The sequence below is a fragment of the Sturnira hondurensis genome, unplaced genomic scaffold, assembly GCF_014824575.4.
Source record: "Sturnira hondurensis isolate 20B ecotype Veracruz unplaced genomic scaffold, ASM1482457v3 Scaffold0000648, whole genome shotgun sequence".
In the NCBI taxonomy this organism is placed as follows: domain Eukaryota; kingdom Metazoa; phylum Chordata; class Mammalia; order Chiroptera; family Phyllostomidae; genus Sturnira; species Sturnira hondurensis.
This window is the reverse complement of record NW_028073279.1, coordinates 8904149-8925031: the sequence shown is the minus strand read 5'-3', so window position 1 is coordinate 8925031 and position 20883 is coordinate 8904149. Positions and strand designations below refer to the sequence as shown.

General features: G+C 41.6%; 1 protein-coding gene across 3 annotated transcripts in view; it reads left to right on the top strand.

Annotated features, from left to right (window-relative positions):
• Positions 1 to 20883, top strand: part of AK4 (adenylate kinase 4) — a 68903-nt gene that overhangs the window by 35453 nt on the left and 12567 nt on the right. For 2 of the 3 annotated variants that reach the window (XM_037043307.1, XM_037043324.1), the window contains one exon: positions 3524 to 3643. The exons of the other annotated variant lie outside the window; for it this stretch is intronic. In XM_037043307.1, coding sequence (XP_036899202.1) covers positions 3524 to 3643 — 120 coding nt within the window. The remainder of the gene's footprint in view (positions 1 to 3523; positions 3644 to 20883) is intronic. 3 annotated transcript variants of the gene reach the window in all.

The window sequence follows — 20883 nt, the reverse complement described above, 5'->3', positions numbered from 1 at the left end:
TGGTGCGAGTGTGTGTTTTGGCATCTTCGATGACCTTTTGAAGAAGAGGTCATCCTGGGAGCTCCTCCTCGTGCTAGGCAGCCTGGTGAGGAAATCAAGCTCTTTTACTGGGGTCTTTCGTTCTTAGTGTTTTCTGGCATAAACAACGAAACAAACATTGAGTTTGTTGTCTGTTTCTGGTGATTTGGCTGGCATCCTGGGGAATTTGTTGCTTTGTGGACACTTCTCCAGCTCTGCTGTCTGTATGCAGTTTGCCCTCAATTTATAGCCACTTTTATAGGCAATCAGAACTAAAAGACGTGTTTGTCTGTAGCCTTTCTTTGGAATTCTACTTGAGGAATTGGAGCAGCTGTGTGTTTTATCCAAACATGTTAGCCCACTAGCGCTGAACGATACTGTTTTTCTTTCAAGCAGGCAACATGGGCCCGTGAAGGTCATGTTTTCCGGAATGGGCCTCTAACTTCTCATCCATGTTTTATTTTTGTTTGTTCTTGTAGTAACGTGTTCATTCGGATTCATGTTGTTAAATCCACTTTGCTCTGGCTGTTGATCTTTCAGATTCTCCTGCTGGGGATTGAGAGATGTGCAAGTTTGATTTTGTATCAGAACGATGACATGTCTGTCCTCCGGAGAAGGGCCAAGGCTGCCAAAAATAGTTGGAAGAGTGCGTTGCCCAATCCCGAGTCCGGTTGTCAGAATCCCTCTACAGAATTCCTTCCTAGACAGCCTCCGAGTCTCCATTCAAACATTTCCTTAGGCAGCTTTGTCTGTCCCCTTGTGATTCCCACTGCTGGTCATAATTCCAAATCCTGGGGATTGAGTAGATAGTGCCTTCCCCATGTGTAAGGTATCAAGGCACGGGCGAGTTGTTATCATGTCCTTCTCTGGGTCTTCTCTTTTCCGGAGAAGGCATTCTCCACTCCTTCGCCGTTTCCTCATGGGACGTTTGGAGCCATTTCACATCTCGGTCTCTCACCTCAGAAGATGTGTGTGTGTTGATGTGTAAAGCGTGGTGGATAGGACTAGAACAGGGCACAGGGCTGGTTGGTCTGACCATCGCTGAGTAGGACAGCACCAAGCTTTTCAGTTACTCCAAGCGCACTATGTGACAGTGATTGTTCAGATGGAAAACACACATACATATTCTACAGCTGTTGCCCAAGAGAGCCGGAAGCATGTATAACCCCAAAGTGGAAACAGCCCCAGTGTCCATCAAATGGCTACACAAAATATATATCCATACAGTGGAATAATAATATTCAGCCATAAAAACGAATGACATACAGATATATATGTCACACAACACAAAATGAAGCTTGGAATCAGTCTGCTAAGTGAAAGAAACCAGACACAAAATACCACATATTGTGTGATTCTGTTCATGCGAGGTGCGTAGGATAGGCCAGTCTGGAAAGACAGAATGTAGGGTACCAGTTGCCACAGGCTAGAGGGAGGAGGGAATGGGAAGGGACTGGCAACTGGTACAGGGTTCTTTCTGGGGTGATAAAAATGTTCTGGAACTAGGTAGTGGTGATGATTGCACAACACGGAGAATGTATTGAAAGCTACTGAGTTGTACATTTTAAAATGGCGACTGTGTGTTGTATCTCAATAAAGTTATCACACAAAAATGGCTGTTACCTTCTGTGTGAAGGTGAGAATTTATGAGGATTAAATTAAATGACATAATCCTTCAGTGCTGAAAGCACAGTGCCTAGGACATAGATACATGCTCAGTTAATGATGGTTTATAGTTGCTCTTAGGGAAAGTAGCACTGCTTTCAAATATCAGTAAGCAGCTTCTCTTCACTGCCACGTTTGTAGGACATTGCCTTTCGCACAGCACGCAGTCTGTGAGTGCTTGCTGGACGAATGTGTTTGGTTCACATTCTCGTTCAGCCACATCCAGTAACGTGGCTGTGTTTTGTGTTCTGCTCTTGCAACAAGTTACTGAATCCGTGTCCTGGGGCCCTAACTTTGAGCTGCTTTTGTCCAGCAGTAGTGACCCAGTCAGTGATCCGGAGCGCTTCACAGCTCACATTTCTGTTGAAGGTGAAATTAGCGTAGACTCAGTCTTGGGAAGGAAAGGCTCAACCTTAAATTCAAGGTGAAGGTGGGGGCAAAATGATTCTTGAGCTCCCCCCAATAATATCATTCTGCTTTATGTTTTTATAAGAATTTAATTGGCTTGTTGAAAATGCAGTTTTTTCTGATCCACTTCAATTCCCTGGAGAGCAGAGGATTTCATCTTGGCTTTTTTAAAAAAAATCAGTTTCTAGGAATGTAACCAATTTAAACTAATAATTTGTTTTGCTGAACCCAACTTACAATTTCCATAAACAAGTAATTGTTATTTTAAATTAAAATGTAAGCATTTTTGTCTCTGAAAATAATTAAAAAAAAATTCTCATCCCAGCCCCGGCTGATGTGGCTCAGTAGATTAAGTACTGGCCTGCGAGCCAAAGGATCACAGGTTTGATTCCCAGTCAGGGCACATGCCTGGGTTGAGGGCCAGGTTCCCATTAAGGGGTGCTCAAGAGGCGACCACACCCTGATGTTTCTCTCTCTCTTTCTCCTTCCCTTCCCCTCTCTTTAAAAACAAATAAATAAAATCTTTAAAAAATTCTCCTCCCTTTATGAACTTGGCAGTCTGTTGGTAACACCGAGTTTGCTTTACAGTTATGTCAACCAGATGCCATTGGTTACACTGAGGCTCATGGAAGGAAATAAACCTTTTGCTTGTATTATCCAGTATTCTTTCTAGCAGAACAGTGGAAATTTTTATTCTCTTGGTCTCTAAGGATGGTGGTGCTTCTCAGCCTCCTTTAGTCTTCTTTATACTGTGAGCCACGTAGGTGACCACATCTCCTTGGCGTCACAAACTGTCAGGAGGCTCAGTACCCACTTACGGCTCACCTTTAGGAAGTCCCCAGGACTCCCTCCCTGGCCTTTTATATACCATCTTCCCTCTAGACTTCAAGTTTGTTTCCTACTCTTATTTTCACTTTATGTCTAATTTATATTTTCTTTTATTTCTGCCTGTGTGTATCTCCACGAGCTGCTTTTATAATTCTTTGGGAGACAATAGGGAGACAGTGCCATTATTGAATCCAATATTTAAAACATTACTCAAAAAATATCTATTTATAACTTTCCCCCCATACCAGCAGGGAAAATGGGAGAGAAGGGAAAACTGTGGGGAAAAAAAGTTTATAAGCTTTATATTTTTTGAGTGTCTTTTTTATTTTTTTTTAGCTTTTGGAAGCTTTTTTTGAGTGTCTCTTTTTTCCTATCTTTTTAATAGAAGTTGGTGCGATGGCAAAGCAGTACATAGAGAAAGGCCNTTACTCAAAAAATATCTATTTATAACTTTCCCCCCATACCAGCAGGGAAAATGGGAGAGAAGGGAAAACTGTGGGGAAAAAAAGTTTATAAGCTTTATATTTTTTGAGTGTCTTTTTTTTTTTTTTTTAGCTTTTGGAAGCTTTTTTTGAGTGTCTCTTTTTTCCTGTCTTTTTAATAGAAGTTGGTGCGATGGCAAAGCAGTACATAGAGAAAGGCCTTTTGGTTCCAGATCACGTGATCACACGCCTGATGATGTCGGAGCTGGAGAACAGGCGTGGCCAGCACTGGCTACTAGACGGTGAGTTCGACCTGTGGGTAGGCTGGATTTCTTCCGTTTCACAGGTCATCGCTCAGTCCACCGAGCCACACCAGCCAGGGCTAAGCTGGATTTCTGTGAAGTTTGTCCTTTATTGAACTAATTCTACTGTTGCTCCAGTTTTGATGATGCCTCTTGTTTCCATGACTAAGTTGTCGTAAGTGTCACATCTAAAACCGGAGATTCTTTCGTTCAACAGGCCACACAAATCAAAACCACGAGTTATCATTTTCACCTGTCAGATTAACAAAGACAAAGTCTTTTGTGGAGTATGCAGGAAATAAGTGCTTTTGAGAGTACAAAATGGGCAACCCTTGGAGGGCAGCTTAGAAGGAAGGCTTCATACTTTTCAGCAATTCTGTGCTGGATTTCTTGCCTACAGATAATAGCTTTAAGAATGCTAATTTTCAGCATTATTTATAAATAGCAAGGCATTGGTAACAAGCTAAGTATCTATCATAGGATACTTTAAATTTTTGAATGTTCATTAATCAAATAATCTGTACTTGTGTGTTAATACGGGTAGATCTCAAGATAAACTGCCAACTGAGCAAACCTAGTGGCAGTTTAGTGTGTATCATGTATTATTATTTATGTGGAAAATGGAGGATTGGAATAATACAGGGTGTCAAACTCATTTTCACGGCGGGGCACATCAGCCTTGCAGTTAGTTGCCTTGTACCTACCTTTGATCGTTTATACCCTTTGATACTGTTTGAGTTTTAATATGTATTTAAACAGTACCTGATAGGTACCCGATTTAAAAACCCAGTGGTTCCTCTCCCTTTTAGGCATTATGGATCCCTGGATGACAACTATGACGTTTCACCCAAGAAAATGCCTACAGAGGCTCACACACAAAATATTGCACACTTTGGTAGCTCAGCAAGCGGAAATTCAGAATGTTCTACTTTCAGTTTGCCTGGTATAAACCTTTTTTAAAAATATATATTTTATTTATTTATTTTTAGAGAGAGAGGAAGGGAGGGAGAAAGAGAGAGAAACATTAATGTGTGGTTGCCTCTCACATGGCCCCCACTGGGGACCTGGCCTGCAACCCAGGCATGTGTCCTGACTGGGAATCGAACTGGTCTCGTTGGTTTGCAACCCGTGCTCAATTCACTGAGCTACACCAGCCAGGGCTATAAATCTTTTGATTGAGCACAGGAAAGAGATAGACTGGGTGAATTCTTTGTCTTGCTAAGCAGCAAGATTCTTTAGTGCAAAGAAAATAGAAACTTGATGAACATACTGCATTCTATGAACAAAAAAATATGACGGTGACACTTAGCTGTAATAGACTTCTTCCCAGTGCTGAGCACTTTTTCTTTAGTTCACACAGTGCACTCATTTCTGTCTTAATTGGGTGAAACTGAAGTCTCAGGAAGCCGTGACAGTTGAAACCTTGATGTTTGCCAGCCACAGAGAAACCGGAGGCATTGTCCTACATTTAAACTATCAGATTGCCTATATTTGTGCTAAAAAGTCTTGGAGTCATGAATCGCCAGAAAGACTAACATGGTGGAGTATTTATTCTGTATCAGTGTTTCTCAGAGTGTATAGTGTGCAATGTTTATAATTGCTAGATCACAAAACAGACTTTGTGTTCAACTATGTTTAGAAAAATGTCAGTTTAAACATTAAAAATTACAAAAACATACTGTGTGTCAAGAATTGTTCTGAACACTTGATATTATCTCACCAGCCCCTATAATAACTGTATGAAGTGGGTACTGTATGAGAAAACTGAGACAAAGTGGGGTTCAATTACCTGCCCAAAGTTAGAAAGTCCCGAAGTTAATCAGTTTCCTTTACATTAGGATTTTGTTAAACATTTAATACGATAATGTGACTTAATAGATATCATGAGGTATTTTCTGAACCTCCAGGATTTGTTCTGTGGCGCATTCTTTGTGAACTATTATTCAATGTGTTACTCACTTTGTAGGTGTTCTCAAAGTTGACTGTAAAGTAGATCATATCTTATTAGAATAGCTCCCATTTAAAAAATTTGGAACTATGTTCTAGGGCTAGAACATAGTTCTATAGGGCTAGAGGGAACCGATGGACTGAATTGAAAACTTTTTAAAAGAAAGGCTATAATGGCTTATGGAAGGTATGTGTTTATTCGTTTGGCAATGATGAATAAAGCATCTTCTGTGTATCAGAAACTGTTAAGTGCTGTTGATAAAATGGTAAGACATTGCCACACTGGGCAGGTGGCTCAGTTGGTTGGAGCGTAATCCTATGCACCAACATGTTGTGGGTTCGATCCCTGGTCAAGGCATGTAAAGGAGGCAACAAATTGAAGTTTCTCACATCTATTTTTTTCTCTCTCTCTCTCAAAACAGAAAAACATATCTTTGGGTGAGCATTTAAAAAAAAGTAAGACATTGTCGCTATTCTTTAAGGGCTTATATTTTAGTAGGGGAGTCAGGTATGTAAAAAATTAATCACTAAAGTATAATAGAAGTATATGTATGTGGTACCGAGGATCTAAAGGAGAAAATCATGGTGTGTTGGTGGTAGGAAGGACTGGAACAACTTTTGGAGAAGAGGTAAATAAGAGATGTTTTGTGGGGTGATGAATAACGTTGGGAAGGTAGACTTTTTTCTCAGCAGAGGAGCAGTGTGAACAGGATAAGAGAGGAATGACAGCCTAGTATTTGCTGGGCTTACAGGCAGGAGGCAGCAAGAGAGATCCCAGAGGGGATGGTATTTGATACCACACAGAGGTGGTGGAACTGGAAATTGCTGGCTGTCGGGACCATTGAGGACTTGTTAAGTAGGGGCATGACATGCTCAGATTTGTGTCTCAGAAAGACTCTCTGCTTAGCAGCAGAGGGGAGAGTAGATGCTGGGGGCAGGGAGGCGGTGAACAAGAAGCCAAATAAGAGATTGGTAGAGTAGTTAAAAGTCTGAATTTAAACAATAGCAGTGTGATGGAAAGGAGACATCATCTGGGAGAGAACAGATTGAGCAGGAAGAATGGACAGGACTGTGACTGATGTTAGGTATCACAGTCCTGGGTTTTGTTTTACTGTCTCCCAAGCCTTTTGTGTTTTTTGGCTATTACCACCTTCCCTACACTTGTTCAGCCAGGTTGATTTCTCCAGACTTTATACATTTCACTTTCAAAAGTTAGCCCTTTGGTAGTTCTCCGGTAGGTGTTGGCCATGACTGAAAAACTTTGGCTTTGCGACCTAACAGTAATTCCCCGAGTTTGAATTCTTTCATTGTAAGGCTTCTCAACTTATAAAGTGAGCTTTTTTAAAGCAAATTTAAAAATCTGTTTTAAAAAGTGATCATCTATGTTACCCATTTTGGGGAAGGTGGTTAGTATAATAGTAACTAATCCCAGGCAGTGCCAGACTGACCACTTTGAATCTCAGTGCTGCCACTTCCAGGCAGTGTGTGTGACCTTGGACCAGACGCCTTACCTTTGTGCATCCTATTGCTGATGGGAATCAGGGGTCAGAAAAGGGCTTGTAAGGATCTACTGAGTGACTGTATGCAAAGTACTTAAAAGAATGCTTGTCTATTGTAAGTGCTATGTAAGGATGAGGTTCTGTTATTTGTTTTACGTGATGTGCAAGTCTCTATTCTTTTTCTTGGTGACTGCGCAAAAAATTAAGTTCAAAAGTTGTTGTGAACACAACATTTAACTATGCAAAGTTGAAAAGTCAGTTTCAGTTATGGATCGTTTTATGTATCTTTTCAATGCTTTGCTTCCGTCACAACTTTTCCTCTTGGGGTAAATAACCGAAGTTCATTTACATGGTGGGCCTGTTTTTAATAAAGTACGTCAGTCTTCTGACTGAATTTGTATGTGTTTCTCCTTGAACGCCCAGCTGGTCACTTTTTGGAGTTTTGATTTTTCTTTAAAGCTCTGGAATACATCCACCTGGCAAAGTGAGGAGTGTCAGGAATGCCGAGTTCCATGTTCGGCTTTAAACTCCTTAGGTGCAAGGCACGTGTTCCACAGACGATGTGCCTGTTGAGTGTGTGAAAGGTGATTGAGTGTGGGAAGGTCAAGAGAAAAATTCTGGATGACAGATGACTCATCATCCTGGTCCATATGGCTGTAGAGAGGCATCCTGCAAATGATGGGTGGAAATGAGTCCAGTGGCTGGAAGCCAGGGGAACACCAAGGGGGCTGGAGCCTGGGGCTGGAGGCTGGGGCTGGAGGCTGGGGCTGGGGAATGCTGTGTGGTTTGATCGGCTGTGCCCTTGCTAAAAAGAAGTTGAGCACCACCTCACCTTCACAGTGTGTTTTTCAGCTGGGTGAGAAACACTCTGTTATGTGTTAATACGTGTGTGTGTGTGTGTGTGTATAGTTCCCCCCTTTTTTCTTTCTTTGATTTCCTTGGAAGTTTAATATGTGAGAACAGTATTTTAAAGTTTTTTTAATTTTTAGGAAAAATTATTCTACCAGAGAAATATAATGCACAAGGCTTCCAAATTTGTTATGAAACCATTTTTTTTTGTTTCATAGAGAAGGCATTTACTGCTTACTAGGTGATCTTAAGGTGAAGTAGTAACTAGGGCATAATAACCAGCTCTTTAAAACAAAGCAAATTCACCATTATTAGCAGCCACACCTAAACCAAAAATGAAAACAAACTAAGCAAATAACTAGAACAGGAACAGAACCACAGAGTGGAGATCACATGGAGGGTTAGCAACAAGGTAGTGGGGGAGGGGGGAGAAGGTACAGAGAATAAGTAGCATAGATGGTAGGTAGAAAATAGACAGGGGGAAGGCAAGAATAGTATGGGAAATGTAGAAGCTAAAGAACTTACAATTATGATACACGGACGTGAACTAAAGCAGGAGAATGTGGGTGGGAGGGGGATGCAGGGTGGAGGAGAGTGAAGGGGGGAAAATGGGACAACTATAATAACATAATCAATAAAATATATTTAAAAAAATAAAAGAAGGTGGGGTCAGTAGGAAGGTTGGTTTGTTTAGAAATTTTTCATGTCGAAACTTGAATGCCAACCTGTGTACTTAAACAGTAACCTGTATGTTCTTAAACTTGGTCCTAATTTATCTCCAGATAGTAAGATTTAACAGATTTGTCTGCCAGATGATTTTAGGTGTAGGTATCAAAATATTTTGAATTTGTTGTCAAAGTTTGGTTTCACAGAAAGCCGCCTTAAAATTGGGAATTATAAGTGGAACGCAATTTAAACCTTTTCTTTTTTTTTCATTTTTTAAAATATATTTTATTGATTACACCATTACAATTGTTCTATTCCCCCTTCATTCCCCTCCACCCGCACACTCCCTCCCCCACTATTCCCCCCCCTTAGTTTATAACCACGTGTCTCAATTTCTTTAGATGCTATATTTCCCCCACTATTCTCGCCCTCCCCCCTATCTATTTTCTACCTACCATCCATGCTATTTTCTGTGCCTTCTCCCCCCTTCTCCTCCTCCCACCCCCCTGTTTCTAACCCTCCATGTGTTCTTCATTTCTATGGTTCCACTCCTGATCTAGCTGTCCTCTTGGTTTGTTTTTGTTTTAGATGTGGTTGTTAATAACTGTGTGTTTGCTGTCCTTTCATTGTTCATATTTTTCATCTTCTTTTTGTTAGATAAGTCCCTTTAGCATTTCATATAATAAGGGCTTGGTGATGATGAACTCCTTGAACTTGACCTTATCTGAGAAGCACTTTATCTGTCCTTCCATTCTAAATGAAAGTTTTGCTGGATAAAGCAATCTTGGCTGTAGGTCTTTGGATTTCATGACTTGGAATACTTCTTTCCAGCCCCTTCTTGCCTGTAAGGTCTCTTTTGAGAAATCCGCTGACAGTCTGATGGGTACTCCTTTGTAGGTGACTGTCCCCTTATCCCTTGCTGCTTCTAGGATTCTCTCCTTCATTTTGGTCTTGGCTAATGTAATTATGATGTGCCTTGGTGTGTTCCTTCTTGGGTCCAACTTCTTTGGCACTCTCTGAGCTTCCTGGATTTCCTGGAAGTCTATTTCCTTTGCCAGACTGGGGAAGTTCTCCTTTATTATTTGTTCAAATACGTTTTCCACTTGTGGCTGTACCCCTTCTGGTACCGCTATAATTCGGATGTTGGAGCATTTAAAGATGTCCTGGAGGTTCCTAAGCCTCTCCTCATTTTTTTGAATTCTCATTTCTTCATTCCTTTCTGGTTGGATGTTTTGTTCTTCCTTCTGGTTCATTCCATTGATTTGAGTTCCAGTTTCCTTTCCATCACTATTGGTTTCCTGGACATCTCCCTTCATTTCAATTAGTTTAGCCTTCATATGTTCCTCTAATTTGTGAGTGTACTCTACCAATTCTGTGAGCATCCTGATAAATAGTGTCTTAAATTGGGCTTCTGAGAGGCTGGCAATCTATTGGTCGCTTAGAGTTATTGGCTCTGGGACTTTGAGTTCTCCTTGCACCATCTTTTGGGCTGTTCGTGCCTGTTAAGTAACAGGAACGGAGCCCTAGGTTTTCACCAGAGCAGGGCAACTCAGTTGCTGGGTTGTGACGTTGTATGTGGGGGTGGGGTCAAAGAGGGACAATGGCTTCCCTCCGCCGCCTGCTGCTGCGACCCCCACCAGCACCGCAGCCACCACCGTCACCAGGCCCATGAGCCTCGCTCCATGGCACGCGAGTGTGCCACTGCTGTCAGCCCTCCACCACTGGGTTCGCCCCCTGGGGCCTGCGTGGTCCGTCTCACTGCGCGCGAATGTGCGACGTTGGTCAGTCCGCCCCGCACCCCGACTGGTTCCGGGCTGCCTGCGCTCCTAGGTCTGTCCTGCCCAACCCAGCTCCACTGCTGGCTCCGCCTCTCTTACCGTCCGCGTTGAACGGTTCGTAGCTGTCGGACTTCCGTATAATTTGGTTTTCTGGTCTCTGGGTGTGTCTTAGTTCTCCAAAACTTTTGTTGTATCCAAACTTGGTTGTGGGAGAAGGCACAGTGTTTCCACCTATGCCTCCATTTTGGCGGAAGTCCGCAATTTAAGCCTTTTCATTGACGATAAAGATACATTTAGAATGAGAGCCATCATTCAGCCCATGATTGCGTGTTCCATTTGGTGCATCGTGAGCACTGTCGAAAGCTAGTGGGCACTTTCTGTAGGTAAATCTGGGATTTAAAAAAAAAAATCAGGAGTCTGAGTGGCTTGAATGTGTGCAGTGTTTCACATGTGATCGTTTTCCCTGAGAGTTACAGGACTGCAGACCTGAGATACTCCAGGGTGCACGCTCACTTAGAGCCCTCGGTGTCTAAATAGAAGGCGATGCTGGGAAAACAAACTACAGGGGATGGATGTGGAGTATTTTGTACTGACTCTGCAGTGTATTTTGCTGTCCTGCACTGGCACATAATTGCTCTGACCTTACCCCCTCCATATTTTTCTTTCTGAACCACATGCTCTGAAGAGTGTTAGATCCCACTGGGCAGCATATGTTTACAGAAAAAAGCCAATAATCCCATAGCATCTGAATCACATATTTTAAGAAATGCCAAGGGCGTTTTTTTTTTTCTGTTGCCCTTGTGAAGGTAGGGTATGTTTCAAGAATAAAAGGTATGATAGTTTTGTTTGGAAGGTCACTGAACACATTCTCCATGGGGGAAAAAGCATTGTGCTTATTCCTCTTTCACTCCGTGTGTGTGTGTGTGTGTGTGTGCACGCGCATGCATATGTGTGAGAGGTAATAGATCATCTTACTCAGGTTTGTTAGTTTAGAAATTTTTCATATGTGTAGTTCTGAAAAATGTTACCAGATAACCTTTGTGTCTTAGGTCCTTGTTAAGGCATTGATGTATAGTATGATACTTTGAATGGAAGATTTAAGGCGGTTGGAATGGTTCCTCAGAAATGGAGAGTGTTACAGAGTTGGTGGGACTCTACTAGGGTACTGTGGCACTTAGGTCTGCCAAGCAGAGATTGAACTATCAAAATCTTTGCTGCCTCGTCCTTCCTGACATACTCAGGACTTGCCCCTCATTGTAGCTCTGTTGGTTCAACCAATGTTTATTATACCTACATAAAAGGCTTAAATACCTGTTAAATCCTGGGCATTTCTAAAATGAATAAAGTGTACGTATGACTGACTTTGCACTGGGTCAGTGAAGGGAAAATGAGAAAAAGCTGCTGGAGAGAGCAGAGGCGGAGTAGCTCATCAAGGAGCTCCTGACGAAGACGGATTCAGCCAGTCCTGGTGCGGATGTCATCTGTTCTGAGAGGTAAGTGGAAAGATGTTCTTCAAGAAAGAAGTGGTATTCTCGGTGACGTGACAGCAGGGACAAAGGTGGGTGTGTGTAGAATCAGTCTAATTGCCGCATCGCTGGACCCCCCTCTGTGCCCCCAAACAGTGTGACTGTCTGACAAATGTTTTCTTTGTTTTTTTTCCACATCCCAAATTCTTATTTGAGAGACGGTTTGGGCAGCAGCCCTTAAATGATTGTCGTTTTGCTCATTTTCTGTGTGGGCACGTTATTGCTGTTGTTGTGGCTGTTGTTATTTTAGTGCCTTGAGAGTTGAGTTTGATCACAGTGTTTGCTTATTGTATGTTTGGGCCTCGTGAAGGATCAACATCTGTGTATTGGGTCTGGATGATTAAAAAAGTTGTTATTATAGCAAGATGGCCATAATAATCTCCAAAAGTTTTGCGTCTTTAAATTTGTGCGTCTTTAAATAAGTTTCTCATTTTAAAATAATATTCTTAGAAGAAGAAATATAAAGCCTAAGGCCTATGTTTGATTATATTTCCTACATTGATTAAGTATTTGGATATTCTTAAATGGAAGGATTTATGGGCATGTATTTAATTTCAGGTTGAATAGTATTCTGAGAAAGAACACATGACTTCCCCAGGGGAAGGTGGGCAAAAAGAAGAAATATTGTCTGTATTTAAATTAGACTAAGTATTCCAAATAAAGCACTGTTGGTTAAGTTAGACAAAAAAAAGACAGTTACTCCGTGGGGTTAGGTTATGAAGAGTCATTTTGATGACACTTGAGTTGAAATTTAGTATTTATGGTTTACCTTATTCAAAGTGTATAGCCTGTTCAGATTTTATGTCTGGCTGTTGATTCCATTAAAGGTGTGACAACTCCTGCCCTGGCCAGGGTGGCTCAGTTGGGTGGAGTGTCCTCCTGTACACCAAAGGGTTGTGGGTCTGATCACTGCCCAGACATCACAGTGGAGCAGCAGAGTGGGCAGGGCCTGGCCCTCTTGGAGTTTGAGTCTAGTGATGATTCAACCTTTGGTCTACCCTAGGCAGTGAGGGTCATTTTTTATTTCTTTAAATCCAACCAATAGGAACTTTTTTTTTCTTTTCTTTTTCTTTTATCAGTGTTGTCAATATGCGTTCAAGAGTATGCGTCTCTTCTTTATTTGGCTGGGTTCCCTCCTGAGACCCTGTTCCCATGTCCATTTCTGGTAGACTTCTTCTAATTGATCTGACTGCTGCCTTGGGATGAGGAGCAATCTTAATATAGCAGACAATCCTGACTTTGTTTATTTGGTTCTTTTTCCGAGGATGACTAGATTTTAATATGTAAGCATTAAAGGCCATGTGGAAAACATATGTATCCAGATATTTGAGCACACCCTAGAAAAACTTGTTTCAGAGATCAAAAAATGAATGGCGTGTACATTTTTATGTGTCATGATGTGTTTGGAATTGGAGGCAATAGCACATGTCCCGACCTCGTAGTTCAGGAGGAGCAATGCTGTATATACCGTTGCAGTATAGGGTCTCAGAAGCACAGGTGAAGGGACAAAAGGGGAGAGGTGGCACAGAGGACAAAGTGGCTGCGACTCTATATTGGGAGAGAGACAGATATTAGGAAGGCCCCCTGGAGAAGGCGACATTACAGCTAGTCAGAGGGAACATCATATGCAAAAGGTAGAGGGGCATGAGCCAACATGATGTGTTCTGGAAACCATAAGTAGTCGGATAATTCTACAACCAACAATATGAGCAAAGAGGCCAGAAAAGTGGGTGGGGCAAAAGTTAAATACTGCACGGATTCAAAAACAGGGAGTTGCATGCATGTTAAAGTTAATATTAAATATGAGTTAGAAGGAAGATTAAAATGTAAAACATTGAGTTTAAAAGAGTGAATATCTTGAGTTTCAAAGGGTGAATATATTTTTTAACTTGATTTAAAATTTTAAACTTAGATACACTTTAGACCTTAAACTGTGGTTTCTCTATATTTGGGGCATGTCTTTTTTTTTTAAATCCACACCCAAGGACACCCTTTTATTGCTCTTTTTTGAGAGAGAGGAAGGGAGGTAGAGAGGAGAGAGATAGAAATATGTGAGAGAGAAACATCAATTGGCCATCTTCTACAAGTGCCCTGAATGGGGATCGAACCTGCGACCTAGGTATGTGGCCTCAGCTGGAATCAAGCCCACAACATTTTGACATATGGGATGATGCTCCAACCAACTGAGCCACACTGGCCAAGACACTGGAGCATGTCTTGTCACATACTTGTAGTTGCATTTAATACCATTTGTTATTGCTAGTTAATTAGAAGTCTATAAAGACAAGATGAGACTATCTTTAAATCCCAATTTTAGGTGGTAGAAGAGCCTGCTTCCCTAATTTATGAAATAGATATCTTGGGAATTGAGTAAACTAAGAAAATTTATTACAAAGCTTCATTCAAAGATGAATGCTTATTACAAAGCATCTGAGGTATGCTTTGCTAGTTTAAAATTGAACAGTTAGGACTTCTGGCCAAGGTGGAGGTGTAGGTGGAAATACTGTACCTCCTCGCACAACCAAATTTAAGGAAAACAAAGATTTAGAAACAAAAATACAACCAAAACAGACAGAAAATTGAACTGTACCAAAGCCTGATAACAACGAACCATTCATCCAGACCGGTAAGAGGGGAGGAGTCGGCGGCCTGTGGAGGGGTCCAAGAAGGAGGAGGTGGTGGCTGCTGGACTGACCCTAGTACTCAGGCAGCGGTTGGCAGATCCCAGGTGTGGGGTGGCAACAGGCGGACCCAGTGAGAACGCAAGGCAGCTGGCTGACCGCGGTCACACATTCGCACGCAGATAAACCAGGTGAAAAAACGGATAGTGAAACAGACCAAGCAACCCAGGGCCCCAGCACCAGGAAATAAAGCTTAAAAGCACCAATAGAAAAAACTTTATGGGGTTGAGGTGCCAGGAGAGGCTCCTAGTGTCACAGAAGAGTTCATACCTTCTTAAGTACACTCTGGGAAAAATAACTAAATAAAGCCACTCACCTTATTAAATCTTATGTAATGTAATGTAAATGTAAATCAATTTGTGTTGATTGTACTATCACTAATAAGAAAATCCACTGCCCTGGCTGGTGTAGCTCAGTGGATTGAGCGCGGGCCTGCGAACCACACAATCGCAGTTCGATTCCCAGTCAGGGCACACGCCTGGGTTGCAGGCCAGTTCCCAGCAGGGGACTCACAAGAGGCAACTATACATTGATATTTCTCTCCTTCCCCTTCCCTTCCCCTCCCCTCTAAAGATAAATAAATTAAAAAAAAATAAAGTGTTTAGTCCTTTCCAAAACAACAAAAACAAACAACCCCCCCCAAAACAAAACAAAAAAACCCAAATAAACAAAAAGAAAATCCAGATTTTGGAAAGATGAACAAGTTGATTAGGGTTAAAATTGAATATGTTGTAGAAAAATGCAAAGAATTTAGTTTTATCTTTTTACATTGTTTTTATAAAAGGGCTACACAGTCACTATAACACATTCAAAGCAAATGGAAATAAGAAAAGAAAAGCAACAAATCCTACTAGCCAGAAATAACCAGGATTAATCATTGAGAGCCATTATTCCAGACACATTTCCATGCACAAGTGCAGATAGAAATGTATAAGATTGCCATCATACTTTACCCACTTTTGAAAAATATTTAATTTTACTCAAATTCAGCAGCCAAAGCTGAAGTGAACCTGAAAGAATCATTACTGAATTCAGTAAACCTTTCTCTAGCACCAGGATATTAATCCCGGTGGGAGCTCTTTAAGACTGTGAAAGCCATTAGGAGATAGACATACTTGTTTTCGTTTTTAATTTTCACATTTCAGGTTAGACAGGATATATTGTTTTTCTACAGTGAACCTCTGACTATACCTTATACTTACACTGTCTCCGCTCCCCTTCCTAATGTTAGTTGGCTTTTGTTATTAATATTTATTATAAATTTTCTTGTGTATTATTTTCCATTTTTAATCTCACATTTAAAAAATTTAAATGAGTTTTCTGCAGGGTCCTCCCCCTACCATTTCTCTTCATTTTATTTTGAGTAATCTCTTGGTTGTGCATCTGTGGCTCTACTAGAAACCACAGCATTGTTCACTTTATAAATGAGTGAATTTTGTGTAATATTTACCAGTTGATTGACTGGATTTGTTTTAGGTGGTTTTTCCTCCCTTCTGTCTCTTTCCCTCCCTCCTTGCAGAGGGCTTGTGAGGTGTGTGCTGTGTATTCCAGGAGTTTGCATGTTGGAAAACGTCTTTTTGTTGTTCGCTAGTCTAGCCGACTGAGATATTCTTGAATGGTCCTTGTGCCCTTCAGAACTTCGTTTAAATTTTTCTGCTGTGTTTCCTTTTGCCTTCTGTCACATTCAGATCTTTTACTGGAGGGCAGGGCTGAGCAAAGCTTTGTTTATATCCTATAGCTACTTAGTAATTTTCTGTCTGTGTGTGCCGCACACGTTCATGCTGCAGAGCCTTCGCACATTCTGTGCCCTCTGCCTGCCGATACCCATGTGGGTGGCTGCGTTCAGGTCTCTACTCAGATGTGGTCGGCTCCGAGGGCCCTTCCTACACCGTCCTGTCCACCCGTGCCGTGGTCTCTTCTTACCTCACCATCACGTGGCGCTGCACATTGATCTGCGTGTTTGATCTTTGCCACCTTTCGTATACCCTCACCCCTGCTGTGGGCCTCAGAAAGCAGATGACGTCTGTTTGGGGCGTGGCTGTATTGCTGGTACAGCCACAACTGTGTTTGACACACAGAAAAGGCTGATAAAATATGTCCGATGATAGAGAGGTCTCCCTTGCACCCTGTTCCTCAACCTAGGTAGGGGATACTCAGCCTCTGTATTTTCCTTGGAGCAAATATATGGGCCTATGGTAAAATTATTTATAAATTCCTTTCGTGATACAGGGGGACCAGTCTTCCCCTAATTTGTTTATAGAGTTTTCTGTAACAAACAAGCAGAATTCTTAGAAAGAAGAGCCTTTGAGGAAGGAATTTGCAGATGACGTATCCTTCCTTAATGCAACATGCCTCTCCCTTCCTGGGAAAAGGGCTCAGAGATTTTTAGCATAGCGTGTTTAAAAACAAAGGTTATAAGCAAAGCACTTACGCAGGAAAATCACGCTGATGGCAGAGGATCTCAGTGCCATTTACAAGTTTTCCCAAGAATGTCTGCCTCCTAGGAATTTATCTTGTATTTCACAAAGGCACTTTGAAGAGGCAAACATATGGCTTAAAACCAGATTTTCTGGAATATCTCTCTTCTCTTTATCAGTGGATCAGTAAGGTAGTGATTATCTGTAGGTTTTAAAATCACTTACCACTAATCTACAAGCTCCTGGAGAGCAGGACCCATTTATTACAAATCTCTTAGACTCTAGGATATACTGTTGAGGAATTCCAAGTGTCCCAGGGAGGGTTCAGTGAGGAGGGGGTGTGTCCAAGGGCTCTCAGCACAGTGGGGAATAGGGAACTCAAAACAATGTGGTGTAGCCTCAGCTCTGTCTGCCAACATCTGGACCACAGCTGCTGCTTACTGTTTTCACCGTCTGTCAATAAAAACTGGTTGGAGTGCAATATGGGGGTCTTAGATACACATCCAAATAAGCACTGTGTAAAGATTAGGTAAGGTAATCATAAGATGAGAGAGAAAAGGCCTTCATGAAACAGATTTTGTTGGTGATTGATTTAACTTGCTGTTGAGGCTTCTGGTTGAAGATGACATGGACGGTGTGACTGCCTCTGGATTAGGGAAGGCTGGAAGAATTACGGCACTGCCTGCCTTCAGATTTAATTAATCATTCAGTGACTAATTCTGATGCGCCATGGCTTGCACTTGTGATTTGGTTCTTGCTTTCCCAACAAACTGGGAAGAGGTAGATGATCGCTTCCTTGTTGGCCCCAGATCTTGTTCATTTTTTATTCTTCTCAGTTACAGTTTACTATACTTTCAGTGTGACTTTGTATTAGGTTCAGGTGTGCAGCATAATGGTTAGACAGACAGTCATACACTTTACAAAATGTTCCCCCGGTATTTCCAGTACCCACTTGGCACCGTACATAGTTATTACAATGTTATCAAGTGTATTTCTTATCCTGTACTCTACATTTCCATTCCTGTTTTGTAACTACCCATCTGAACTTCTCAGTCTCTTCACCTTTTTTGCCAGATTACCCAACTCCCTCCTCCCCTTTGGTAGCCATCAGTCTGTTCCCAGTATCTGTGACTGTGTTTTTGTTTTGTTCATTAGATTATATTGTTCTTTAGCTATCTCATATACGTGAAATCATACTGGAATTTGTTTTTCTCCGACTGACTCATTTCACTTCGCATAACACTCTCTAGGTCCATCCATGTTGGCACCAATGGTAAAATTTCATTCTTAGTTGCTTGTAAGAGGGGGCCTGGTGTTGTGTGGCCTTTTCATAAGCTGCCAGTCATAGGCAGATGTTGCCCTTCAGAGCTGCCCTTCGATTTTCATCAAGTGGAGGGCTTGCTTTTCTGCTCGGGAGTGTGGCAGTGGACTCTGGCTCCGCGCCCTTCCTCTGGCGTGAATGCACTCCAAATGACAAAAACAGAAGCGTCCTAGTTCCCTGCCACCGTTACGGCTTGTTGCTGTGGCACCAGCTGCCCTCTCTCAGGCTCTTGGCACGGCCGAGAGGAGCAGGTGCCAAGGCCCAGTGGCCCGCACTGCTGGGAACACAGCACCAGTCAGGAATTCAGTGACATCTCCCTGCACCTAGTAAATCTTATTTGGGTGGCAGGGTGAGTGCGTGCGTGCGCGCCTGTGTGTGTGTGTGTAAAAAACAACCTTTGGCAACCACAGTTCATGATATAGCATGCCAGATTTGGGGAGAAATTGAACTACATAAAATTTTGGCTTTCAGGGTTGGTCGGCTGTTTGATTCAACAGGACAGAGCGGCTTTTCTAGGCGGGGTTGTGAGACGAGAGGTAGGGGTAGGCTCGTATGGAGAAGCAGGAGGCGGGTTTTCTGTACTCCTGGTGAGAAATCAAGTGATGGAACAGTCTCGAGTCTATAGTGGAGAGAAAAAATCAGCTTTCTGTGCTTAAAATGTGGTCTCTATTTTACTTTTGCCTGTTGCATTTTCTGGTTTCCTCAACAATTAATGGAATATATTCACTTGGAATAGGCCATCTAATGAAGCTGGAATATGCTAGTCATGAAAAAAGCAAGTCTTTGAGGATTACTTTCAGTAAAAATAAAAGCATACTAGAACTTGGTTGAGGTTCATTGTAAAAGGAAAAATTATTAATGCTGCCACCTGTTGGTAGAATTTGAATGTGCATCTGGCTCACTTGGTCAGTAATCCTTGCCCACCGGGAATACAATGTTCGCGGTCTGCTTGGGCACTTCAGGAATAAACACAGTCCCAGCCCGCAGAGAGCTCCTGATTTTAATAGAATCTACAAGCAAGTGTATTTAAAGAATACACACCCACAGCTAGAGTGGCAAAATCTTGGGCCCATCAATGTAATCAAAGTCTGCCTAGTCTAAATCACTTAATCTAAGAAAGGATAAATTCTTAGCTGGAATGCATTTAAATACTTTATATGTACCTTTCATTTCTGAGGTGGTTCGTTATTAACAGAAAGGTAAGTCTCCCTCAATGTCTTTAAAAAAATTCTTTCTCTATTACTGACTCTGCTGCTCCTTTGCCCTGATTCTTGACTCATTTATCTCTGCAATCCTCTTTCCTTATCCTTTTTTTCCACCCTCCTCTCCACATACTCTATGCAGAATGCTCTCCTTCTGCCTTAAAGGAAGCCTGGTCTCCCCTTAGGATGCTGTTTATCTCTTTTGCTGTCAAGGAGACTCATTCTCCCACATGAAAACCTATGTTGGATGATGGTGATTGATGATATTCTGTCTCCCTACTGCCTCTTCCTTTTTTAAAACAATTTTTCAAATAATTTTTGTTGTATTTTTCCCATTACCATTTCGTTCCCTTATAACCCTGCGATCACCACACTGTTGTCCATGTCCATTAGTCTTTTTTCCTTTTTGCTCAGTCCCTCTACTCTCTTACCTCCCCCCCCACCCCCCGTCACCGCCCCAGTGCTGGCTCCCATCCTGTTCTCCATCTGTGAGTCTGTCCCCGTTTTCCTTGTTAGTTCATTAGATTCCACACATGAGTGAAATCAAATGGTACTTGTCTCTCTCTCTGACTGGCTTATTTCACTTAGCATAATATTCTGCAGGTCCTTCCATACTGTTGCAAAGGGTAAGACTTTTTCCTTTTTTATTGCTGAGTAGTATTCCATTGTGTAAATGTCCCATAGTTGTTTTATCTGCTCATGTACTAATGGATACTTGGGCTGCTTCCATATCTTGGAGATTATAAGTAATGCTACAATGAACATAGGGGTGCTTATGTTCTTTTGAATTGGTGTTTTGGGTTTCTTTGGACAGACTCGAAGAAGTGGGTCACTGGGTCAAAAGGCAGATCCACCTTTAATTTTTCGAGGTATCTCCATACTGCTTTCCATAGTGGCTGTACCAGTCTGCATTCCCACCAACAGTGCAAAAGAATTCCCCTCTCTCCATATCCTTATGAGCCCTTGTTGTTTGTTGATCTATTGATGATAGCCATTCTGACAGGTGTGAGGTGATATGTGGTTAAGGTTTTGATTTGCATTTCTCTGATAATTAGTGATGTTGAACATCTTTTCATGTCTGTTGGCCATCTCTATGTCCTCTTTAGAGAAGTGTCTGTTCAGGTCTTTCACCTATTTTTAAATTGGGCTATTTGTTTTCTTGGTGTTGAGTTTTGTAAGTTCTTAAAACTTTAGGATATTACCTGTATTTGCCATGTATAATGTGCTCCCATATATAATGTGCACCATGTTTTTGGGCCAAACTTCCAGCAAAAAAAAAATTTGTTTTAATTTTAAAACTTATTTATTTATTTATATTTAAATACTGGATTTTTGTATTGTAAAGTAATTTTAG